The 25,788-nt window shown below is 36.4% G+C and overlaps 1 protein-coding gene and 1 long non-coding RNA gene across 4 annotated transcripts in view; one reads left to right on the forward strand and one right to left on the reverse strand.

The window, feature by feature from the left end:
• LOC123936764 overlaps positions 1–24,387 on the reverse strand; it is a 32,274-nt gene extending 7,887 nt beyond the window's left edge. The window contains exon 1 of one of the 2 annotated variants that reach the window (XR_006817387.1): positions 24,244–24,387. This is a non-coding gene — a long non-coding RNA (uncharacterized LOC123936764). Of the gene's footprint in view, positions 1–24,198 lie in introns of both variants that reach the window. The other variant, XR_006817386.1, reaches the window with a different exon arrangement.
• ARAP2 (ArfGAP with RhoGAP domain, ankyrin repeat and PH domain 2) overlaps positions 1–25,788 on the forward strand; it is a 190,273-nt gene that overhangs the window by 148,640 nt on the left and 15,845 nt on the right. For both annotated transcript variants that reach the window (XM_045997333.1, XM_045997334.1), the window contains 4 exons: positions 9,802–9,941; positions 20,863–20,945; positions 22,041–22,076; positions 23,959–24,022. In XM_045997333.1, the coding sequence (XP_045853289.1) occupies positions 9,802–9,941; positions 20,863–20,945; positions 22,041–22,076; positions 23,959–24,022 (323 nt within the window). The remainder of the gene's footprint in view (positions 1–9,801; positions 9,942–20,862; positions 20,946–22,040; positions 22,077–23,958; positions 24,023–25,788) is intronic.

Genomic DNA, 25,788 nt, shown 5'->3' on the forward strand with positions numbered 1-25,788 from the left:
ACACCTACTTGCTAAGTCAAACATTTTATCAAATAAATTTAAAGGCTTAGGGTAGTTTAGGGGTTTTCATTCCCTTCATTTTCTTCACGTTATCTGAACAATTTAAAATGTTGGCATCACAAGTAGGAGTGGATTTTAAAAATCATCCAGCACTTAATTTCTGTTCATTCATTTAAGGTAATGAAGTAGCACACTTTACTTTTATAAAAGTATATGAGAGTAAATAAATTTTCTGTTGTCTCTACTTAGAAATCAATTTTGTGCTCTTCAAAAGCAGCATTTTATTTCTTAGAAACATTTTATGCCATTGCCATTATTGTAATGAGGAGTTAACTAACTTGAAAAGAAAGATAATAGTCCTCAAATTTCTTTTCTACTCCATGGATTATGACTGAGACTTTACGATAGGGAGAATAAAACTTCATTTAATTTGCCATTTAGACTTTGTCATAGCTAATCTCACTAGACTGTCTTTTGTTATCATTATCTCTTGTATTGAGTTAAGCTTCAGCATCTCTATCACAGGTAAACCATAAATGTTTATCCATATACCATATCCATATATAAATGGATACTTTCTGTAAGGCTCCAGAATAAATAATTTTATGTTGCTAAAGTCTTGTTTTAAGCATTAAAGATCTTTAAAATTACCCAGATAGAATGTGAGACATAGAATCAAGTTTTAATGATCTCAATAGGGAAGAAATACTTTTAAGATATAAGATGTAACTCAAATGTAGATCCCTGTGGGTTTCTTAACCCACTGAGCCACCCAGGCGTCCCTCCCTGTGGGTTTCTAAATTTAGATTGCTGCATATGACAGATGCTTTGGAATTAAATTTGCATTAGAATAGAATAGTTCAAAATGCAACTGCTTCTGGCAAATACAGACCTGGAAAGCTACACCATTCACTATGAACTGACTTAGGAAAATAAAAGAAAATTCCAGCGAAAATAGTACAAGTCCATAAATCATAGTCTACTGAAATGATTCGCTTTCCATTCCCCATCAAATCCTTTTAAATCCAAATGTGTATAAACGTTGAAGGTAAGCCTCATCCACGTCAAATGGAAGTATCCTCTTGGAAATTGATGAGTCTTTGATATTCACTATGAAGCATGAATGTTCTGACTTCTTTTAATATTGTAATTCTGTAGTGAGAAAACCAGCTGGTAAGTTTCTATTAGGAATCTACCAGGCATCTACTGTGGAAAATTTGAAGGATTGTTAAGCATTATCTTTCCGCACAGGAACAGAAAATCTAAATGTATGAAGTCTATTTAAATTCTAAGGCTACAAACACAGCGTGCGGTACATGACTGCTAAGGGCCAGGAAGGGTATGGAGAGCTTTCAGGCACCAACGAGTGGTTCATTTAGTTGACTGTTGACATTTCTTCCAACACCAATGTCTCTCATTTAACAAAATATCATTTCTTGTTTAGTTTTTCATATATGGGTTACCCTCTATAACAGAACAATGTCTTATTCTTTTATTCATTCAAAGTACACATTGAGTAAACTTTTTAAACTATAAATGAACAAAACACTTGGTTGGTGGCCAAGTACCAACTGAATATCCCAGCAGGGCCATCTCAGCTTTTGTCTGGATGGTTAGGGAATGCTTTCCAAAGGAAATTAGCATCATGGTATTATTGAGAAAGCAGGATATAGCCTTCTGTTTCTTGGGTTTGAATGCTTTGTGAGAGATTAGGATCGGGAGTATAGAAGGGGTTGCTGGTTGGTATGACATAGGGGTGGGGTCACTGAATTCTGTTTTGGGATGTCTTAAGTTTTAGTTGTCAGGTGCCCAAGGGTATATTGTCTAGAAGGGGTCTAAATACCCATCACTACAGAGCACATTATTTGGAACATGGTTTTAGTCTTTGGAGACTATAACATCATGCAGTTGTAGTGCGAAAGTAAGAACGTTAGAGTACTGAGCATGGAATTACCAGTATTAAGGCACGGATGTATCTAAAGAGGCCCTTTGTGTGAAGGAACCTTCAGAAAGGTTGCCAGAAAAGGACAGAGCAATGTCATGGAATCATCAAAGGAGTAAGTTTTAGGAAAAATTGTGTTTAACAAGGTAAAATGGTACACAAAGCCAAGAAAGGTACTGGAAAATGTACTATTATTATGGTGATGGTGGTGGTGATCATGATAATAATGACCATTACTTGGCAGTGTCTCATTTTAGAAAATAGAATTCTATGTTACATGTTAAGAGACTTGAATTGTAATTATAGGGCATTTGCTTCCTAACCTTGTCACAAAATTTTGTGAGCCACAGTGTTCTCGTTTACAAAATGAAATTGTATTACCTGTACTTCCTACTTTAGAAAGTTGTATGGGGGATGTCTAGCGAGCTCAGTCAATAGAGCATGCAACTCTTGATCTCAGGGTTATTATAAGTTCAAGCCCGACACTGGGTGTAGAAATTACTTAAAAAACAAACAAACAAACAAAAAACCTCAGAAAAGTTGCCCGAGAATCAAATGCGGTAAGATACATGAACACTTTGGAAAGCCTAAAGTGTTACCTATGTGTTTGTTAAGAGTATGCTAAAAACAACATCTTGATTTAATATAAAAGAAAACATCATTTACTTTGCTAAAATTTTTTTAAAGTTTATTATAATTCAGTGTAACAGTAAAAACAGAATAGAAAATAGTTTCCACTTTCTGTAACTTGCACTTCAGTTATATGGCATGGAATTTCTGGCACTTTTCTAGTCAGTCCTTCAATAGTAATTATGTTTATAATTTTGTTATTTATGGAGACTCTAATTGTAGAAGAATGTCAACAGACTACTAGTTCTATTAAGCATTGCTTCTTCAGTACAAGCAGCATGAAGGAAAATAGACTGGGAATGAGTCAGGGGACATATCTGGCTTTTTCTAAGACATAGATTACTTTCCAGCAGCTATTACCAGTTTGGTTTCTACTCAGGTGCAGAACTAAATTTTACTGAAATGCATTTTGATTGAATGTCATTTTGAATGTCATGTCATGCAGCAAGAACAATGTATCTGAAATTCTACTTTCTCCACATCATAAAAAATGCACATGTTCTTTGTCACATGGTTATTTGTCTTTCCAGCCTGGCTCATTTTCCTTAGCATAATATCCTCTAGGTCCTTCAGACAAAACAAAACAAAACAACAAATAAATAAACAGTAGAATCAGACCTATAAATACAGAGAACTGGTGGTTGCCAGAGGGAAGGGGGTGGAATGGGGGAATTGAGCAAAATGGTAAAGTGAGTGGGAAGTACAGGCTTCCAGTTAGAGAATGAATAATCACGGGATTAAAAGGCACAGCATGGGGTAGGGGCACCTAGGTGGTGCAGTCAGTTAGGTATATGACGTTGGTTTCTACTCAGGTCATGACCTCAGGTTCTTGACATCAAACCCTGAGTCAGGCTCTGTGCTCAGCATGGAGTCTGCTCAGAATTCTCTCTCCCTCTCCCTCGGCCCCTCATGCTCATGCACTCACTCTCTCTCTCGCTCTCTCTCTCAAATAAATGTTTTTTTTAAAAAGGCATAGCATAGGGAATAGTCAGTGTTATCATAATAGTGTTGTAATGGGACAGATAGTAACTATACTTTGGGGGACATAGCATAAACTTGTCAGGTCACTGAATCATGTAACTGAAACTAATGTAACATTGTGTGTCAACTGTACTCAAAAAAGAAAAAAGAAATATACATCCTCTATATAATCGATGTCAAAGAAAAATATGCATAATTTTTAATTTGTAGGAAATTTTTAGCTATTAGGTAACAAATATTGCCAGTATCACATGGCCGTGGCATGTTTTCAAGAGGATGTCTCTCCTGGAAACTGCCCATTTGCCTCCGTTACAGTTCACGGGCAAAGATGGAATAAGGAATTCTTTCAGGTAATGTGTAGCCTTGAAGAAATAATCTTTGCCAGCAAAAGAAGGGGAACACAGAGAGACCGTGAAATATAGAAAAAAAATGGACCTTTTAAAAATCCTGTTGTCTTCTTCAGAACATATATAAGAAATATAAGACATAACAATACATTTTTAGTTACTATACATTTACTCTGTGCCAGATGGTGGGTTGAATACTTTGCATTCACCATCTTGTTTATTCTTCCTAGTTAGTCTACTAGTACTTAACTAGGCCTTTACAGATGGAGAAATTAGGATATGGAGACAATACATCACTCCCTCAAGGTGACCTGCTTGTAGGTGGTGGAGCAGACATTTGAATCAAGATGTCTCCAAATCCAGGCCATATATTCTGCCTTAACCCACCTAATGTCCTGAAATCAGGGATAAATCAGATTTCAGTTTTTCAGACTCTTAAAAATTCAGTCTCTAAATTGTCAGGACTTTGAAAGTATAGTTCTTTCTGGTTTCGCTTTCTGTAGGCTTCGTGGTACAGAGGAAAATGATGTGTGTTATCTGTTAAATTCTACTTCCCCTGTACCAAGCACTGTTCTAAGTACTTTATATACTAAATCCATGGGGTACTATAGGTGTCCCCATTTTGCAGTTGAAACTAAGATTCAGAGATTACTGCCTGAGATTGGGTGTAGGATGTGGTTGTCATTAAAATTCAGTTGCAGGGGCGCCTGGGTGGCTCAGTGGTTTAAGCCGCTGCCTTCGGCTCGGGTCATGATCTTGGGGTCCTGGGATCGAGTCCCGCGTCGGGCTCTCTGCTCGGCGGGGAGCCTGCTTCCCTCTCACTCTCTCTGCCTGCCTCTCTGCCTACTTGTGATCTCTCTCTATCAAATAAATAAATAAAATCTTTAAAAAAAAAAATTCAGTTGCAAAGTGTGCTCTCAGTCACTGTGCTATGTCAGCTCTCCCATGGCTGGGGAGGAAAATCCAAAGTACACACTGTTTTAAAAAGCAAATAGGAAATTATCATGTACTTTAAAGCAAAGTATTAAGCAAATATGGTTTATGCATTCAGGAACTAAGTTATATCTTAAAGTTAAGAGACATAAATAGCAAGTATGGACTAGAATAGTTAGAAAAAAAAATCTCTGTTATAAGTTGGGAGAAGTGGGATAGAATTTATATAGCAGCAAGAGAATGGAATTTCACTTAAATTTATTAAGGTGATCAACTTGAGTCATGCATGGAGATGAGGATTAGTTTTCCAAACAGTATATTATGATCGACTGAATTTTAAATATATTTTAATTTAATATTTTATAGAGATGGGTAGGAGAAGTTCAGTTTAGCCTTTAAAATGTCAGGAAAGGGGCGCCTGGGTGGCTCAGTGGGTTAAGCCTCTGCCTTCGGCTCAGGTCATGATCTCAGGGTTCTGGGATCAAGCCCCACATCGGGCTCTCTGCTCAGCAGGGAGCCTGCTTCCCTTCCTCTCTCTGCCTGCCTCTCTGCCTACTTGTGATCTCTCTCTCTGTCAAATAAATAAATAAAATCTTTAAAAAAAAATATGAGGAAAAAGAGTTTAGACTTTGGTAATAGGAAAGTTAGCCTTTGAAGGGAGTTGGGGGTAGGGGATTAACCTGTTAAAACAACGTTTGCATAACACCAACCTGGAATCATTTGCTGGACCCATTAGAAAAGAGGATGGTGTTACAGAATCTTGGAATCTCCAGGTAGTCAGTAGGAAAGGCAGGGGTTAGAAGATAACATTGGGAATGAAATAGAATTGAGCCCCAAAGAGAAATTCTCAAAGAACAGTGGCTGACTTGCCTGCTGCCTGCGGTGGAGGATGAAAGAAGAACACGTATTTTAGTAGGACCATTCCTGGATTTATGTTTCTCCCTCCTGTGTCTCTGTCTCTGCCTCTCCTTACCAAGAAATGTCCACCTCCTCTACAGATCAGTTCTTTTATTGGGATTAGGGACCACTAGTTAGGAATTGTTCTTTTTGTATTAGAACTTGAGGATTTCAGGTGATTTGGAAAAATTTCTTTCTGTTGTTTTTATTGCCCCAGTAATATGATAGTCTGTTCTGTTTAAATAAATTTGGTCATTCTGTTTTGTTTGATGCCTGTGACTTTTAAGGGCTTTTCTAATTAATAACAACATTGGAGCACAACTGAGAACACTGTTTTGTTTTTGTTTTTTTTTCTTGACTCAACTGTTAACTCTAAAGACGTTTTAAGTCCAATTGTGCCTTCCTTGTCCTAGAATCAACAAGAAGGGGAGAGGGATTCGATTTCCTAGAGAAAACAGTATGTTGGAAATTTATTGGAATAGAAGACAAAAAGGTAGTAAAGGAAATTCTACCCATTAGGGTACATCCCAGAAATTTCCTCTGAAGGAATTAAGTTCTTGGGGAGTGCATTAAATCTTCAAATTTGTGATATTTGGGAAAAAAATAAGATGATTTTCTCAAGTTACTTATAGGCTTCTTTTAGTACATTAATCATGTGCTATGCAGGTTTCTTTTCCAATTAAAAGCAAAATTACAGAGTGTGACCTATGTTTTTTCTTTCCTTTTTTTTTTCTTTTTTTACATTCTTAGTACATAGAAGTATTCCATGCTTATTAACTTACACCATGCTGAGGACTGAGGTCATGGACGATATGACATGTGAAATCATTCTTTTTGATTAGGTTGTAGGGACTTAATGTATATTGAATGACCATAGGAACGGGTATAGCCAAGAGGACTGCTTACATGGCATTCGAAATACTAGTGCTCTGAAGTTTGGATCCTTAAAAAAAAAAAAAAAAATCTAGGGCGATCACTGTGCTGGGAACGACTATGAAAAGAGCAAGACTTCATGGAGTTGAGAAGCCCAAAGCATAGCAGGGAGACGGGAGTTCTGAGATTCTCAAGAATGATGAAGCAGGAATTTGAACTCCAGCTAAGAAGAAATGTGCAGGGCCAAAAGCTTATATTCTGAGAAGCTCGAGTCAAATTCAAACCTGGACAGGGTTTGGATAGCGGGCACAGTGGACACAGCTGGCATGAACTTTTACTGAACCAGATTCCTGTAGAGCAGAGAACCTTAGTGAGATTCCTGCCTGGGGTGAAGGGCTGGGATTTAAAATATAAGAATGAAGTACTCACAGTTGAGGGAGCAAGCAGTACTGGAAAAGTTTGAAAAAGTGAATTATTAGAAGCCATTTAATTCATAACTTTGGTTTTGTTACATGCTGAGTCATACACGATGTCCCCCAAAGTATGTAGCTTCGTTTTGTCCTTTAGTAGTGGGTAATTTTTCTACATGTTTTAACATTTTGAGATCGATAGAAATTCAGTTGTGAGAGCTTTTGAAACACCTTTAACATCCTTGATAGTTACAGAACTTCATATTTCAAAGTTCTTTTCATTCTTCCCTCCTCCTTCACAAATATTTCTCTCGAAGCCTTCCTCCTGAGTCCCTTAAGAATGTATGCTGCAAGAGTTAGTTAATATACTCAATTATGTAATAATTAAAATAAATATTACCAGGTGTGAACCCAAACACAGCTAAAATATTTGTTTCCCTAAGCCTATTTCCTCTTTGACCTGCAAATGGTTTACTTAGGCATTAGACATATGAATATTGGTAAAATTTGAAAGGTTTATTAATTTGGACAAAAATCTAAATGAAAAAGTATCATTAAAAGGTGTGGATGGAATTTGTCTTAAGCAATATATAATATCTGTATCTCACAACTTGATTTTAATTTAAACTTTAAAAAATGATTTACCTGTTTCTAAATCAACAGTGTTGTAATTGCCTTTCTCCACTTCCCTGTTCCACAGCAGCTGAATCACTAATCCTACTGAATGTTTTTTGAATTATTCACTTCTATCAGCAAATGTAGCTTTGCTTGTCAGACATATTTAACTCATTGTCTCCAAGATTGTCTATTACTAGAACCGAGTATATACCAGACACTCAGTATTTTATGAAGAAATGAATGTTTTGATATAATATGAATTTCACTGAAGAGTTTTGTTTATTTTTTTCTTGACCTTCCAGTTGTATTAAAGTACATCTTCTTTCTTTTCATTGGAAAAATTATTTTTAATTTAAATAGAAGTTATTTAGCTGTAAAATAGCATTTGAAATATTTTTCTGTGGGATTGAATATTGAGTAGTAATTGTTTGAGAAGACAAATTTTAGCAGTGTTTTCAGAAATTAAAGTTGCATACTACCAATAAAGAAGCTATTTTAGTATGACAGTGTGATTAAAAGAGTGTTATCTGTGGCTAGTACATGTATTGTGAAGACTATTGGGGTTTGCTAACTACATTTGTTGGCACATCTGTGCTTAGCATCAGGGATATGATTATTCTTGGGAATTTTTGCTTCCAGGTATCCATGCCATGCTCATATTTGAATATAATTATGAAAAGCTTTTTCTATTTTTTAAACTTTCATTTCCTTATGCTAGTTATAATTCTGAACCTCTGTGTATTATTTTTCACATACAGGTTTTTCTCAAACCAAGGAAGTGTTAGATTTAAGACTAAGAGTTCTTTCTAAAACATTCAAGTTATTTTGTAAATTTCAGAAACAGTGCATGAATATTTTGTATTCACATTGTTTTAAATTTCAGAAACCGTGCATGAATATTTAAGAATTATCACCTGACTAGCAGAAAAATGTTAAACGTCCTTGTCTGATATAGTGTCCCACCCTACATCTTTTTGTGGTCATTAACAAATAGGAGGCCCACGATAATCTGCAGGGTGGGTGTTTTATGACTCTTATTTTCCAGGATCCAGCAGATACTGATGTTTCCAATACCCAGCAGATATTGACACCATAATAACCATGTCATAGCTGTTTGACTTAGGGTTCCTTTTTCCCCTCCATTGTTCTTCAGTTCCCAAGTAGGCAGTTGAATATTGTCTAGATTTTAAGGAGAAAGCTTTAGACTGAGGCTGTATTGATAAATTTATACAAGTACAAATTTGGTGTTCTTTTTCTTTTCTTAAGATTTTATTTATTTATTTGAGATAGAGCGAGAGAGAAAGAGAGAGAACACAAAGAGGGAGAGCAGCAGGCAGAGGCAGATGCAGGCTTTCCTCTGAGCAGGGAGCCAGATGTGGGACTAGCTCGTAGAACTCCAGAATCATGGCCTGAGCTGAAGGCAGATGCTTAACCGACTGAGCCACCCAGGTGTCCCTAAATTTGGTGTTCTTACCAAAAAGTATTTTTATAGAATTGGCTGAGTGTTTCTAAGTGTGGGGCATGGCAGTATTGCACATGAAATGTAGTTGTTGATAAATGCTCTACCTTAGCAGTTTTGCCTTTTTTACCCTTTTCTGGTTCAGATGTATAGGATTTTATTTAGTGCCCCAAGAATTCCTGGGTTCCTGAATCAGAATTATGGGAGAGGCTTCCAATTTTACCTCTATATTTGCATTGTTCTTTTGAGAGCTGTTCAAAAAAAATATAATAAAGCCAATATTTTAAATTATCTAGTAGCCCCATTAAAAGATCTAAAATAGATAAAATTAATTTTAGTAATATAAAATCATTATTTAAAATATAATTTGATCATGTAATCAATCTTAACAAACTTATGATATTTTTACCTTTTTTTGGTAAGGTCTTTGAAATATGGCATATATTTCATACTAATAACACACCTCAATTAAGATTAACCACACTTCAAGGGCTCATTAGCCAGTAGCCAATTGGACAGCGTAGGCAGGCCTTATAAGTAGATATGAATATCCTGACACATGGTGCTTCCAGAAATTAACCCTCAGCTTCTTACTGATAAGAAACAAGTTACTATTTTATATTATCAAAATAAAATATAGAAATGTTTTATATTGTATTCCAAATAAATGAAAATGTCCTTTACTTACAAAAGCAATGTTGTACCTTACAGAGAGGAGGGCCCTGGAAAGTATCAAAGAAGGAATGCTGAAAATTAAAGAAGAACCATCTAAAATACTGTCTGGAAATAAGTTTCAAGACCGGTATTTTGTTTTACGAGATGGGTATCTCTTTCTCTACAAGGATTCAAAGGTAGTTGTATATTTAGTATTAGTATTTGAACATGTATGCATGTTTGTGTAGGTATTAACATTCTCATTTCATAGCCCTGTCCATCCTCTCTTGGCAGTTAAGCCCCGTAGTAAACAGAACACACCGTCAGCTAATTTCTTACAACCTCTGAATCTAACATTAATGCACTAAGTAATACAGTGAAGAACTTCATGTGGCCTTTCTGAGCACTTGTCATTTTTTAGTGCAGAGAAGTCCTTAAAGAAAAGTCTGATATGTATTACATAAGCTAGCATTTAAGTCAGCATCTTTATCAATAAAATTAAAAGCCATCAAAAAAGATAAAATCTTACCATTTCTGTGGATGGAACTGGAAGGTATTACGTTGAGTGAAATAAATCAATCAGAGAAAGACAGTTATATGATTTCACTCATACGTGGAATATAAGAAACAGCACAGAAGATCATAGGGGGACGGAGGGAAAACTGGGAAGAAGTCAGGAAGAAAAACCATGAGAGGCTCTTAACTATAGGAAACAAACTGAGGGTTGCAGAAGGGGAGGTGGGTAGGGGGATGGGGAAACTGGATAATTGGCTTTAAGGAGGGCACATGACGTGCTGAGCACTAGGTGTTACATGCAACTGATGAATTACTGAATTCTATATCTGAAACTAATGATGTGCTATATATTGGATAATTGAATTTAAATTAATAAAAAAGAATGTTATGCCCTGAGGCAAAAATAGCTTGACTTTAGCTAATGGAAATTAATTAAATGTGGAATAAAAAGGCAAAAACCAAATAATAAAATAAATTTGATTAATGTATTAATGTATTTCCTATATGGTTTCCTATATGGTTGAATGAATTGACCCATGTAATATCATATTTATCAACAGAATCTTACTGATATATCCCTGTTAAGTTTGAATTTTCAAAAGCTTTTGTTAATGTGCTCGCTTCGGCAGCACATATACAAAAGCTTTTGTTAAGGAGTTGTGGAACGGAGAGGAGATATAGAAATAAAAGAGGAAATAGATAAATTTATGGAATTGTAAGAATATTGATTAGTAGCGAAAATCTCTAATCCACCAAATTGGTTGTGTGAATAATAACTTAAGCTCTTAACCTCAATTTCTTGAATCTGTAATGTGATGATGATAGTATGAATCCTGAATGCCACATTATTTTATTGCTTAGTTAAGAATATTTGTTCTTTTAAGTCATGAAACATTACATATAATAACATTATGCATGTAATATGAAACACCATATACTCATAGCTTAGTATTATCTATTGGTAATAGCATGCTCATCAAGACTTCGTGAAGAATATTAATGGGTAAGTCTCAGAGAAAAATATATTCATAGTATATATATCTGAGAAAGGACTCATATCTAGAAGATGAAGAGCAAATCAACAATAAAAAAAACAACACAATGAAAACTGGGATGCAGTCCTGAACAGACACTACATGAAAGAAGATGGAGGAATAACCAATAAAGCATTGAACTAAAGACACTCGACTTAATAGTCCCCAGGGACTTGCAGATTGAAACCACACAATACTATTTTATACCCACTGGTATTACTAAGGATCTTGATTAACTAAAATCATCCTCAATTGCTAGTGGAAGCACAAGATCACACAATCACTGTGTAGAACTGTTTGGTCGTTTTAAAAAATAAAGTTATTCATACGTCTACCCTGTGATCCAGGCATTGATTCCTAGTATTCTGTCCACAAAGCACTTGTTCCAGAATGTTCATAAGCAGCTTTACTCATAAAAGAGAAAACCTGGAAACATTCCAAATGATTCATCATCAATAAAAGAATGATATATTCATACACTAGAATATTACTGAGCAGTAAAAATGAATACTAATGAATATGGATGAACATGGATGAATCTTTGAATCCTTGTTGAGCAAAAGCAGCTTGATACAAAGTAGCATCATATGAGTTTGTCCGTAAGAAATCTAGGAACAGGCAAAACCTTTTACGATGAAAGAAGTCAGTAAGTGTCTGCCTGGGGTGTGGAGAAAGGTTGCTGCAGAAGCAGGACAATGGAGTCAGTAGGAATCTTTCTAGGATGAGAGAAACAAATGTTCTCTCTCCAGTTCTGGGTGGTGATTACAAGGGTGTAAGCAGTAACATCTCTACCCCCTTGAGTTTCAAATACCACCTACATAATAATTTAAACGGAGAATGACAGCAGGATCTGAAGAAAGACACAGGATCTGTGTGGTGCTTTGCTGTGATCTGTTGTGGAGATGTACAAACACAGACCAGACTAGTTATGTCTGTGAATATGTTATGAATTCATAGGATTCATAGGCAGCTTTCCAGAGCTCTGTGCTCTCATTTTGTTACGGCTTCTGTCGAGCTCCTCACATGCTTTGACCGCTTTCCCTGTATGTTTCTCCGGCAGAGAGGCCTCCATGTGGGCATAAATAAATCTGAGTAGCATTCTTCCTTTGCTTAGGACAGTGGACTGTCCAGGCAGGGGGGCTAACAAAACAGCACTGACTCCTGCAGCCCTCATCTATGCAGAGAGCTATAGTAAACACTGTACTCAGACTCTCACCTTATTCCATCTGATGGACCCAGCAGGGAGTCTGTTTGCGTATCAAATGGTTATTATTTATTGTCACCCTGCAGTTTTTCTAGTTGACGAAGAGTGGAGTTTGCAGAAGTGAGGCACAGAAGAATTTGGGCCTATGTGAACTGAACACATCAGATTTTAAGGTTCATGAACTTTAGATATGTGTTCATGAAAGTAAATTCAGGACGTCACAGCTGATTATTCTAGCCATCCAGAACTGAATCCGGTTGAATTTTCTTTGGTTTTCTTCAGTGGGTCACCCACTTTGATATTTGTTGGACAGATTTCCTTAATCCTTGCCCTTTTATATACATAATATGTTGGTTACAGGGTCACTTTTGTAGTTGGATATCTGCTTAGGGTATTTAAAAACGAACCTGAACTTTTTGGTCCCACTGTGGAACCAAGACTTATATTGTGTAGCAACAGAGGGTTGCTAGAAACAAACGACTAGTAGTCAGTAATAGCAGTGCTGCCATGATGGCAGCAACCAACATTCAGGCAGTTGCTCTCTAAAAAGTGGAGTTCTATACATTTCACTTGTATTATCTCATTTTATCTTTATAATAACCCTGTGAAATTAGTACTATAATTATTCCCACTTTAGAGATGAAGAAAGGAGGTTATCAAGATATTCTGTAACTTGCCCAAGATCCCATAGCCAGTAAGCAACAGAGTGTTCATTCCCAAGTATTAGACTCCAAAGGCTCCATGCAGGGATTTACTAAACAAATAGTAATTTTGCATTATTTTAAGTTAGGGGATAAGTTTTTGTTGTTGTTGTTGTTTGTTTTTTTGTTTTTTAAATTTAGGCAGTACCAAAGATTCCCAAATATGACAATCCATACAATTCATTGTTTTTATAGTGTTTTACCCCAGGCTGATGTAAATTTAAAAATCTGCCACAGGAAGCTTATTCATGGACAAGTGATTTTTTTTTCAGATGGATTGATTTTGTGACAGAGAATCTCATACCCTTTAACAGAATATGTTTTTGAAAGGTTGAATCTGCTCAGTCTAAGATAATTCATACAGTGACAATATCAGTTTGTCTTAAAGAGTGGTTTTTTTTGTTTGTTTTTTGGCATTTGAAATACTTCCTTTTCCCAGCTTTATTGAGGTGTGATTGACCAAAAAAAGTATATATTTACATTGTACAAGGTGATGTTTTAATACATTCATTACACCTTGTGAAATGATCACTGCAGTCAAACTAATTAACATATCCATTACCTCACATAGTTATCCGTTGACGCTCTGTGTGTGTGTTGGGGGGGTGGTAACACTTAGGATATACTCTTAGCGAATTTCAGGTATGCAGTACAATATTAACTATAGTCATCATGCTGTACCTTAGCTCTCTAGGACATTCATTCAGCATAACTGAAATTTTATATGCTTTGACCAGCATCTCTCCATTTCCCCTGCCCCCAAACCCTGACAACAACCATTCTGCTTTCTGCTATGATTTTGACTTTTTTAGATTCCATGTGTAAGTGAGATACACTATTTGTCAGACAGTGCTTTTTAGGGACACTGAACCCATTTTGTTTTTATAACAGTGACCTCAGGTTATGGCATTGTAATTATTGTGCTTAAAAGTTGTATTTGTACATCTGTCAGAATAAATTACTGCAACTGATACTTTAATTTGAACATTCAGGCAAGCAGAGGAGACTTGACTTACGGTTTTCCTTCAACGACCATTATTTTCAACACATGATTTTATGCGGCTGTTTTGTTTTTCCTGCTCTGTCCCTTTTAATATTGATGATAGAGTCATTGACAATGTTAACATTTCCAATTATTTTACAGCAAATAAGCAATAGTGAAAATCGCCTAACTTATTCGAATAAACATTTGGCTCTGGTTTTGACAGTTGCCATTAATATATGTGTGACTGTATGTACTTAGAAAATGATTTACTGAGAATGAAGTGGAAATTACAAATTGAAAAGTATATTTAAAAAGACTAGGTGTTAATTAGAGATAATTTATGAATGCTCATTAACAACAAATTAGGGTAATACACAGGGGAAGATATATTTTGTTTTGAGTTTTCCCTGCATAGAAAATGTTAATTAAAATGTTTTCAGACTTGATTTACATAAAAGGTGAGACGTTTCAAAGAATATCACCATTATACTGTTAATGGTGTGAAAAAAACAAGTGGCTAAGGGAGGGGTCGTTAAAAGTTGCATGCACTAATAAGCAGACTCCTTTTAGGAGCAAGAATAATTTTTTAAACACACTAATTTAATTGGCTTAGTTAAAAACTTTATTTTGAATTATAGTTCCTGAAGTAACACATTAGAGACTTCCTAACAGTCTAGTATATTGAACTTTCTGAAGAAATTCTCCAGAAAATACACATACCAAAAGAGAGAATTGTAATAAACCAACAGTAAAGTTATCTTGCCAAATGAGATTTCTTTTTATAGAACTTTCCATTAGTGTCCTTACAGTTCTACTTTATGCATATTCAATTTAAAGACAGAAACTTTAAAAAGCTTTCTTTCCACCACTGCTGCTTTCTTCTCAAATTCTGTCATTAGTGTTCTTTTTGGACAGAATATATGGTGTAAAGTAATGAGCCTGCATGTCAGGAGTGGCTTGAGAATCTGTTGTATGACTTCAGACCTTCTATTGCCAAAAGTACATCAAAATGTAGGCAGTCTTAGAATTATGATGTCCTGTTATAAATGCAGTCTACCTGCTTCAGCACTGTTTGTCTCATCCTGAACTGTACAGATCCCATTGTTCTGGCTCTCACCTCACCTTACCTGGCCACCTCCCTCAGGATTGAGTCCCAGGGAAATCCCCATCTCAGCCAGGAAGAGAGCTATTCACCTCAGCTGTGGTCTGATGTCCTCTCCGACAGGTGTGGCTGGGAACACCACTACTGTGGATACAGCCCCAAGTTCTTCTTGCTTTGACTCTTTCCAACATGGAATACTCACTGCCTTACAAAGCTACCTAACTGTTCTATATTAGACTTCAGTGCTTCTCCTTAACATGAAGTAGAGTAGCATGCTACAAAATCAGCACCCCAAAACCAGTCCTCAGTCGGAATAAAAAGACAAAGCACATAAACTACCAGAAAATGACCTTAGCAAGAAGTACAGATGTTATGAGGGAAACTATAGAACTTCACTGATAGAAATAAAATATATGTGGGTGCCTGGGTGGCTCAGTGGGTTAAGCCGCTGCCTTCGGCTCAAGTCATGATCTCAGAGTCCTGGGATCCAGTCCCGCATCGGGCTCTCTGCTCAGCAGGGAGCCTGCTTCCCTCTCTCTCTCTCTCTGCCTGCCTCTCTATCTACTTGTGATCTCTCTGTCAAATAAATAAGTAAAACCTTTAAAAAAAAAGGAAATAAAATATATATAAAGTATATTAATATTTATCAATAGGTTTCATGTAATGCCTTTCAAAATCCCAAAGGAATTATTTTTAGAATCTGGCAGAAGTGATTTGATAATCACCTCAAAGCGTAAACAGATAAGATACTTGCAAACGTCTTGGTGTATAAAAGACAAAATAAGTGTGTAGTGTATTCCATCCAACAATTGTGGTATGCAGTAAAGCTTAAATAGCTGAAATAATATGATCCTGGCATAAACATGAACAGAGATAGCAATGGTACCATCGAGTCAGGTAAAAGATATACTTGTATATTAAGATTTGTTTTTGACAAATATGCCACCATAAATGTATGTCTAAAGAAAGGTTGGTTTAAAGCTGTCATCATCAAGACAGCATGGTACTGGCACAAAAACAGACACATAGATCAATGGAACAGAATAGAGAGCCCAGAAATCGACCCTCAACTCTATGGTCAACTAATCTTCGACAAAGCAGGAAAGAATATCCAATGGAAAAAAGACAGCCTCTTCAACAAATGGTGTTGGGAAAATTGGACAGCCACATGCAGAAAAATGAAATTGGACCACTTCCTCACACCACACATGAAAATAGACTCAAAATGGATGAAGGACCTCAATGTGAGAAAGGAATCCATCAAAATCCTTGAGGAGAACACAGGCAGCAACCTCTTTCTAGGAACATCGCCAAAGGCAAGGAAAGCAAGGGCAAAAATGAACTATTGGGACTTCATCAAGATCAAAAGCTTTTGCACAGCAAAGGAAACAGTTAAGGAAACCAAAAGATAACTGACAGGATGGGAGAAGATATTTGCAAATGACATATCAGATAAAGGGCTAGTATCCAAAATCTATAAAGAGCTTAACAAACTCAACACCCAAAGAACAAATAATCCAATCAAGAAATGGGCAGAGGACATGAACAGACATTTCTGCAAAGAAGACATCCAGATGGCCAACAGACACATGAAAAAATGCTCCACATCACTCGGCATCAGGGAAATACAAATCAAAACCACAATGAGATACCACCTCACACCAGTCAGAATGGCTAAAATTAACAAGTCAGGAAATGACAGATGCTGGTGAGGATGTGGAGAAAGGGGAACCCTCCTACACTGTTGGTGGGAATGCAAGCTGGTGCAACCACTCTGGAAAATAGCATGGAAGTTCCTCAAAAAGTTGAAAATAGAACTACCCTATGACCCAGCAATTGCACTACTGCGTATTTACCCTAAAGATACAAATGTAGTGATCCGAAGAGGCACGTGTACCCGAATGTTTATAGCAGCAATGTCTACAATAGCCAAACTATGGAAAGAACCTAGATGTCCATCAACAGATGAATGGATAAAGAAGAGGTGGTATATATATACAATGGAATACTATGCAGCCATCAAAAGAAATGAAACCTTACCATTTGCGACGACGTGGATGGAACTAGAGGGTATCATGCTTAGTGAAATAAGTCAATTGGAGAAAGACAACTGTCATATGATCTCCCTGATATGAGGAAGTGGAGATGCAAAGGGGGGGTGGGTATGAAAAAAATAAATGAAAGAAGATGGGATTGGGAGGGAGAGAAACTCTTAATAGGGAGACTCTTAATTTCACAAAACAAACTGAGGGTTACCAGGAGGAGGGGGGTAGGGAGAGGGTGGTGGGGTTATGGACATTGGGGGGAGGCTATGTGCTATGGTGAGGGCTGTGAAGTGTAAACCTGGCGATTCACAGACCTGTATCCCTGGGGCTAATAATACATTATATGTTAATAAAAAAATTAATTAAAAAATTTAAAACATGTTTGTTTAATAAATAGGGCTGGGGTAATTCTTAAAAATTTTCAGTTTAAACTCTCATCTATTCCAGATTGACAAAAGAAGTAAAACTTTAAAAAAGCAGCCCTTCAGGGCGCCTGGGTGGCTCAGTGGATTAAGCCGCTGCCTTCGGCTCAGGTCATGATCTCAGGGTCCTGGGATCGAGCCCCACATCAGGCTCTCTGCTCCGTGGGGAGCCTGCTTCCTCCTCTCTCTCTGCCTGCCTCTCTGCCTACTTGTGATCTCTCTCTGTCAAATAAATAAAATCTTTAAAAAAAAAAAAAAGCAGCCCTTCAAATTACATGGCCATAAATTCAGTACTTGTCAGCCACGTAAGAACCCTTTAAAATTGAGATAGTTAAGAAAATTCAAAAGAAAAGATCAATATGACTTCCTAAAACTAATAAAAGTAAACAGCAGAATTAAGGCAAACAGCAGTTTGTATAGAATGTTTCATTTAAAAAGACAGGGAAATTTCTTATTTCATATATACAAAACTAATTCAAACAAAGAGATAAATTGTGAACCAAATCAAAAGTGAAAATTGGGGACACCTGGGTGGCTCAGTTGGTTAAGCTGCTGCCTTCAGCTCAGGTCATGATCCCAGAGTCCTGGGATCGAGTCCCACATCCGGCTCCTTGCTCAGCAGGAAGCCGCTTCTATCGCTGCCTCTGCCTGCCTCTCTGCCTACTTGTGTGTACTCTCTCTCTCTCTGACAAATAAATAAATAAAATCTTAAAAAAAAATGAAAAGGGGAGGGGAGGCGAACCATAAGAGACTATGGACTCTGAAAAACAACCTGAGGGTTTTGAAGGGTCAGGGGTGGGAGGTTGGGGGAACAGGTGGTGGGTAATGGGGAGGGCACGTTTTGCATGGAGCACTGGGTGTTGTGCAAAAAGAATGAATACTGTTATGCTGAAAAAATAAATAAAATGGAAAAAAAAAAAAAAATTCTTCAAAGGGCCCCTGTTTCATGATGAATTTTCAGTGGAATGGAGAGGAAAAGGCCCAGAAAAAAAAAAAAAAAATGAAAATTGCTAATGAATATATGAGTGTATGTTTAATTGTAAGTAAATGTACACTATCAATTTTGCCAAAATCTTATTTTTTTTTAAGATGCTATGTATTTATTTGAGAGAGAACAAGAGTGTGATTGGGAGGTTGGGGAGCAGCGGGAGAGGGACAAGCAGACACCATGTTGAATGTGGAGCCCAATGTAGGGCTCGATCCCACGACTCCAAGATCACAATCTGAGCCAAAATCAAGAGTCAGTGTTCAACCAACTGAGCCACTGGCACCCCTAAAATCTTAAACATGTTCCTAGCCTTTAGCCCAGTGATTCCATTTCTAAAAATCTAGCCATAAGAGAAAAAAATTCCAAAATAACTATTCTAAATTATCTACCATGATGATAATAGCAGACATTGTTATACTGACTAGGAGTAAATTCACCAGGTATATTCCTGGTCTCATCAATGCCCTAGAGCACTGGTCACCCAAGCTTTACTCCTGATCATCCTCTTGCTTGTTTTTGCCTTTATATTTCCTCTATATTTTCCTAACCTGTTTTCTCTATGAAAGGCAGTTTTTAATTTTAAATATATTTTCCATCTTTTCAAATTCAACTGCTTTCATGAAGAAAAGACTTCACAGTAACAGTTTAACTTTTATAGAAGTTAGTACTAATTTCAGTTAATTGTATTTAGTACTAAATTTCAGCCAGTATTGGCTAAGTGGGCTTTTGCATACTGTCCTACGATCCTAACAATTTGTCTGTATTACTGGGTCTCTGAAGCAATATGTTCTAAGTTCCTAATAATAACAATAATAATAATTTATTGCACATTAATGCTTATTACCAGACTAAATGCTTAATAGACATTTTTCTCATTTAGTGTGTAGAATAATCCTTCATAGTACTCCTTTACTTATTTTATCTTTTTTAAAAATTCAATTTATTAAAAAAAAATAAAAATTTTATTTATTTATTTGAGAGAGAATATGAAGAGGGGGAGGGGCAGAGTGACAAGCAGACTCCCCGCTGAGCAAGGAGCCAGATGTGGACATGGGGCTCGATCCCAGGACCCTGAGATCATGACCTGAGCTGAAGTCAGATGCTTAACCAACTGAACTGTCTAGAAACCCCTTAATCACTTAGTAATAACCCTATGAGATACTTGATATTTTTATTATCCCTCTTTACTAACAAGAAGAGCAGAGCAGAGTAACTTGAGCTCACATACTAAGCAGCAAGCCAGATTTGCACCCAAGTTTCTGTGATCCCAAACCCCTTGCTCTTAGTTTTAAATGCTATATGCCTAACACTTTAAAACAGAAGATTTCCTTCAGAATTATTAGGGTATGGGGAAAGCATGTGTTAATAATCATTTCCAAGGTTGTTACCTTTATAAAATTATTTCAGGTTATCTAAGGATAGATAATCAAACGTGTGTGGTTTGGTATAAGTTTTGAAATTAGAGTATAATGATTCAAATTTTACCTGATTGTCTATGTTCCAAGATTTTTAAAAAATATTAGTTACAGATAAATATGTCAGGACGTATATGTAGAATAGATCATTGATCCAGAATAAATGTAAATTTTTAATAGTCTATTTACATTAATTATTTGTTTAAAATGTTATTAATATGGATACTTGAGATAGTTCAATACATACCCATAAAAGTTCCTAGTATGGAATCCACAAATAAAGAAAATCATAATGCATTTGGCAACAAAACCTAACATGAAGGTAGTTGTCTTAGTTACATGAATACTGGGTGTTGTCCCAGACAACGCAGATGGAATTACGTAATATTGACATTATTCTATTTTTCAGATATGAGAAAAAAATGAAAAATTATCAGTTCTTACTTATATCTGGTTCCAGGTGTCTTGAATAAAAAAATTACTGTCTGTATATAGATGTACACACATACATAAACATGCATGTATATTCAAAATTTTCTATTTAAATTTATAACATTGTAATCAGAATAATCTTTGTGTACTAAAAACTTAGTATAACATCCAGAAAACATTGGAGAAACTGATTCTGGATCCAGTCATTAATACTCAAAATATAAAGATATTTTTAAAGTCTGTTTAATTACAAATTATTTTGTTTTCCTTACAGAGTAGTAAATATGACAAAATGTTTTCTCTTGGTTCACTGAAGTTTTATCTTGGAGTGAAAAAGAAAATGAAGCCTCCCACAAGGTAAAGTTTGAAAGGGAAGGGTTTTTGAAAAGTGAAAGTTTTAGGAATATGTATCTATGCAAGGATTTGGAGGTCAGAGACATTAATCAAGCTTTTTATAAGTTAAGCTACAGACAAAATCTTTGAGCTGCCACAGACATGGCAGGAGACCTGTTGCAGATTGCAGGAACTTCTGTGGGCAGGTAAAAAAGCATAATATTCCCACTGAAGTCAAATTCCTTGGTGATGGGATCTCTGTTGTGTGAAACAAGAAATTCCCAGAAGGCCCTGTCTATTCAAAAACACCTGGGTTTTTCTCCACATTCCATTCCTTGATCAGTCTCACAACCTGGGGACATAAGGAATGTTCCAGCCAATTCTACATACAGGAAAATAGCCTCATGATGCCTGGCTGTGTAATTTGCCTTTTTTTTTTTTTTTTTTTGCCAAATTTGATAGCAAACCCACTAGCACCCAGGCAGTGAAGAGAAAAGTAGACTCTCTAATACATTGTCCTTCTCTTCAGCATTTGAATCATGCAAGCATGTGGTTTATGCCATACTTTCTAATCACAGATTGGTATGATTAGTTAATTATTGTTTTCACAAATACTTAACGAAACATTTTAATGAACTGTTAGATGCTTACTTTGGGTTTCTATTACTAAAAATTTTTCTCATTTTTGCCTACGTGCTTTGTTTGTAAACCCAGCACATACACCTGTGTTGCTGTTGACACATTATTTAATTTCCCACAATATCAGTAGGAGAAGGTTTATATCTTGTTTTGGCCGTTTTCCTAGATAACTATCCTTCCTCAGCCAAGAGTATCTTCGGAGAGATTTCCTTCACTTTCCCATGATGTCATAAGATCCCTTCCCTCCCTCTTCCTTGAGCATATTTAAATTTGTAGCCAAACCCATCATTTATCATTCACCTCTAGATCAGTCATATCCATTGAATCATGATGTGTGGGTTTTTCTGTTCTGTTATACATTGCCACCATTGAGTACCTGCTCCTTAATATCTAATAATCCTGTTTTTGGTTTTGTATGATTTCTCTTTTTTAATATGTGTGTGTTTGTTTATTTGTTTGTTTTTTTCCCATATAATGTAGTTGGGGATTGACAGTGTATTCCGAGAAACATCACTGGTAAGTTAACAGCTGGCAGTTTTTGGATTTAATATATCGATAACTTTAGTAAACAAATAATGTTATTGGCAGATAGAACTACAGACAGGAAATGTTTCATCAAAGTAAAGTTAAAATTTTTTTTTAAATACTTTGAGAAGAAGAAAATAGATTTGCTTCAAGATATAGGTCCATTTCAATCCCAGGTGTCCTACTTGCTAGTGCCCTCCTAAGAGAAACAACATCTGATTTCTCCCTAGTTATTATGTGAGTGTGGGATAGGCAGGCAGAATTCAGTTTTATATAAAGGAAAAGAACTAGCCAAAATTTTGTATAAAAAAAAAAATCTTGGCCTCAAACCTTTTCTTTGCAAATATGTACTTTTTTTCCATTGATGTCACAGGACCTAGCTGGTCTCCCTAGAGATTGTACTATATGTCTCTTCCTCCCACCTTAGCTGCATCCAACCAACCACTAAACCATATGGGATCTGCCTCTTACTTGTCTCTCTGATCAGGCCATTCCTTCATCTGTGTGGGTTATTCCAGTTATCCTAGATGCTCTTTATGCATCTAATTTTACTTTTGTTTTCTAGAATATTCTCTATCCAGCCACCAAAGGGGCTTCCTAAAATGCATTGTGTTTCTTTCCTGCATTAACTGTCTTCAGCAGGATAAAGTGCAGGATTGTTGGCACAGCACATAAGGCCCTTTAGTATGAGGCTCCATCAGCCTTGTCTCCCATGGCTTCCTTTTTTTTTTTTTTTTTGGCTTAAGGATAAAACAGCAATCTATCTTTAATTCACAGTATATTCCTTGTTTCTTCATCTTTCCATGTTAATGTCTATATTCCCTTTACTGAGCCTTCTTCCACACTATATGCTGCTCCCATCCTCTTCCTGCTGATGTGGTGGACTCAACTGTCATTATTCTTTCAAACTATAGCTCACATGCCCCAAAAGTCTTATCAGTTAATTCTCACCTCTAATCATTACTTATTTATTCTCGGTATCTGTAGTATTTTGCATACATGGGTGCTTAATTATAGAGAAGACAGGTTTTTGGGACATGGTAATGAAAAGGGACAATACTTTTGTGAGAATCTAATGAAGGAAGCAAGATTTTTTTTACAAATTTAATTTTAACATTTTTATAATTATTTTCAAAGGGAATAAAAATACATAATTACCTTGAAATGTCCATGTCTAACATCACTTACAGAATTTTCCTTTTATAAGAATCCTTTACTGCATCCCCAAGTGTGCTCTTCCTTTCTGTTCAACTTGACTTTCTCTTTTTCTCACTGTGTCCTAATTTATTTGTTTACTTGCCTAGCTCCTCTGATAGACTAGGTGAACCTTGAGGGCATCTCTGTTTTATGCAGGTTTTTAATAAAAGGTTACTGAATCAGTGTTATTGAACATGCTGTAGTAGTTTTTCATTTAGTTCATTTTTCATGAGTCTTATGGGTATTAATGTTTATAATCCTAATGATAGAGACTGTCTAAGCCTTTTTAAAAGTCTGCTCTTAAGAAAATGTGCACATATTTTTCTTCTTAGGCTCAGAGTTTCTGGGGAAAAAGATGTTTAATATCATGTACCTGAAAAAGGAAATGATGGTGGCCTTTCTGCCTTTCCACAAATATTGCGGATCATATTTCAGCAGTTCCCAAAGCCTGTAGTTGTATTTTGTTTAAACTAGTATATTTTACTATTATTTTGTTATTGTACATTTGACAGAAGCCTAAAGCAACTTATACTGAAATACTCCCATTTTGATTGCATTAAGTCATGAATCAGGAGAAATCCAAAGAGGTCTCCAATCACTTAATAACCAAACAAATACACGGGAGAACAGTCTGCTATATTTCTGAACTATGTATTCGATAAACCTTGTTTTACAGGCACATTTGTTGTGATAGTCCACAAACTCAGATGGAGTGGATGGCCAATGTCTTCATTGCCCAGGTATGATCTCTGTTTCAGCTCTCCAACCAAGTATAACCACTGCTCATAGGAAATGTTAGTGTGATGTACAAGCATTTTTAATGAGTTTTATGTGTATGCCTTAATTTTCTCATTTATATATTTTTAAAATATATGAGAATCCAGATATACCCATTATGCTTTGAAAAAGAGCTTACTTTCTTTGTTGAGGCTTCCTTTCTGGCACTCCAGCTACTCCTTACCTCAGGAGAGGTGCACAGCTTCAAGATGGTAGTGTGTTAGAAAGAGGAGCTTGTTTTACCGGAGTCCTGCATTCGTCTTCATTTAGAAAAGTGTGCTGTTTTCCTTCTTGTCCTCCCTATGGCTGCCTACTCCCCTGCTCCCCATTCTAGCCTTTCCAGAAATAAAGACAGGAGCCTACATTCCTTTAATACTTAACTGCGTGTTGGATTCTTCAGAGAGTTAACTCCTGCATTCTTTGCAACAAACCATGCATGGCGTTGCTTGTCGTTGAGGGAATAAAGGTATAAAGATTCTCTCACTTGCTAGGCACCTTACGTTTAGTTATTGGTTTAAACCCAGGGACGCCAGAAGCTAATACCTATACTCAATTCCCCATTTAGTCACCTCCCTATAGGAGGACTGTGTCTTTGGGGGAAGGGTTAAATAGTCTCATTAATAGGATTGGTTCCACCTCCCACCTTGTCTGGCTGAATTCCCAGCAATCCTTCCCACAGAGCATTGAAATTCACTGGTAACGATTAAGTTGCCATTCTTTATTACTGAGGATATACTTCCCTGTTTCTCTTAGAAGTGGGAAGTTAATTCACCCCAGATCTGGCCCTTATTTGTTTTGAAAATCATTTTGTCTCTTAATTTATTAACCTTTCCAGTGGTTAATAAACCCTGTTCTTCTCAGTCTGATGCTATTGTTAGTAGCTGAAAACACATAGACAGAAAAAGACTTAACTTTTTTAGATACTTTCCCTCTAATTTGTGACTTTTCAGAAATTCCGATATTTAACTCCTTAAAAAGAAAGCAAACTAGATTTGAAGTGTTTTAGTAAAATTGGAACCATAGAGTCAAAACTATTACAGTGTCTGTGGTATAACTACATTGATTTTTTTTGTTTGTTGTTATAACTGAAGTCACTAGACTTGTTTAAAAATCAAGGTATAAGTAGAAATAGCCCAGTTACTTTTCCTCTGCTCATTCCACTTCTTTGGATTAAGATAAACACAAAGGCTTTCTTGGATTTAAGGATTTAATGGCTCACCTCCATAAGGAGACAGGAAACTAGCAAATGCTGATTTATACATGTTAACAAACAGACACATACAGAGTAAGTCCTCCTTACAAGGAGTTCTTTAGGGTGTGCAGAATACTTTTCTAGTATCCATAGCCATCTGCACCCCTGATTCAGAAGCCCTCTTGATTTTCCTTTATGTGTCACATTCTCAGAGGAATTCTCCCTGATCTTCAGACCAGTCAGACCTTCAGGCTATCGGAACCCTGAACATTCTGTACACCAGGTATATTTCTAATTAGAAAGCATTGTGTGATTAGATTTTTCATATCTGCCTCTCCTACTAAAACGTAAACTCAGTGAGAAGAAGGGTTTTGTCAGTCTTATAAAACCTGTATGGTTACCTGCACCGGAGAACCCAAGGCCACTTACAAAAGTACATGGAACCCCACATCAGGCTCTCTGCTCTGCTGGGTCCTGCTTCTCCCTCTTCCTCTGCTTCTCCCCCTACTTGTGTCCTCACTCTCTCTCTCTCAATAG

This window comes from Meles meles, chromosome 2 (genome assembly GCF_922984935.1).
Source record: "Meles meles chromosome 2, mMelMel3.1 paternal haplotype, whole genome shotgun sequence".
Lineage (NCBI taxonomy): Eukaryota > Metazoa > Chordata > Mammalia > Carnivora > Mustelidae > Meles > Meles meles.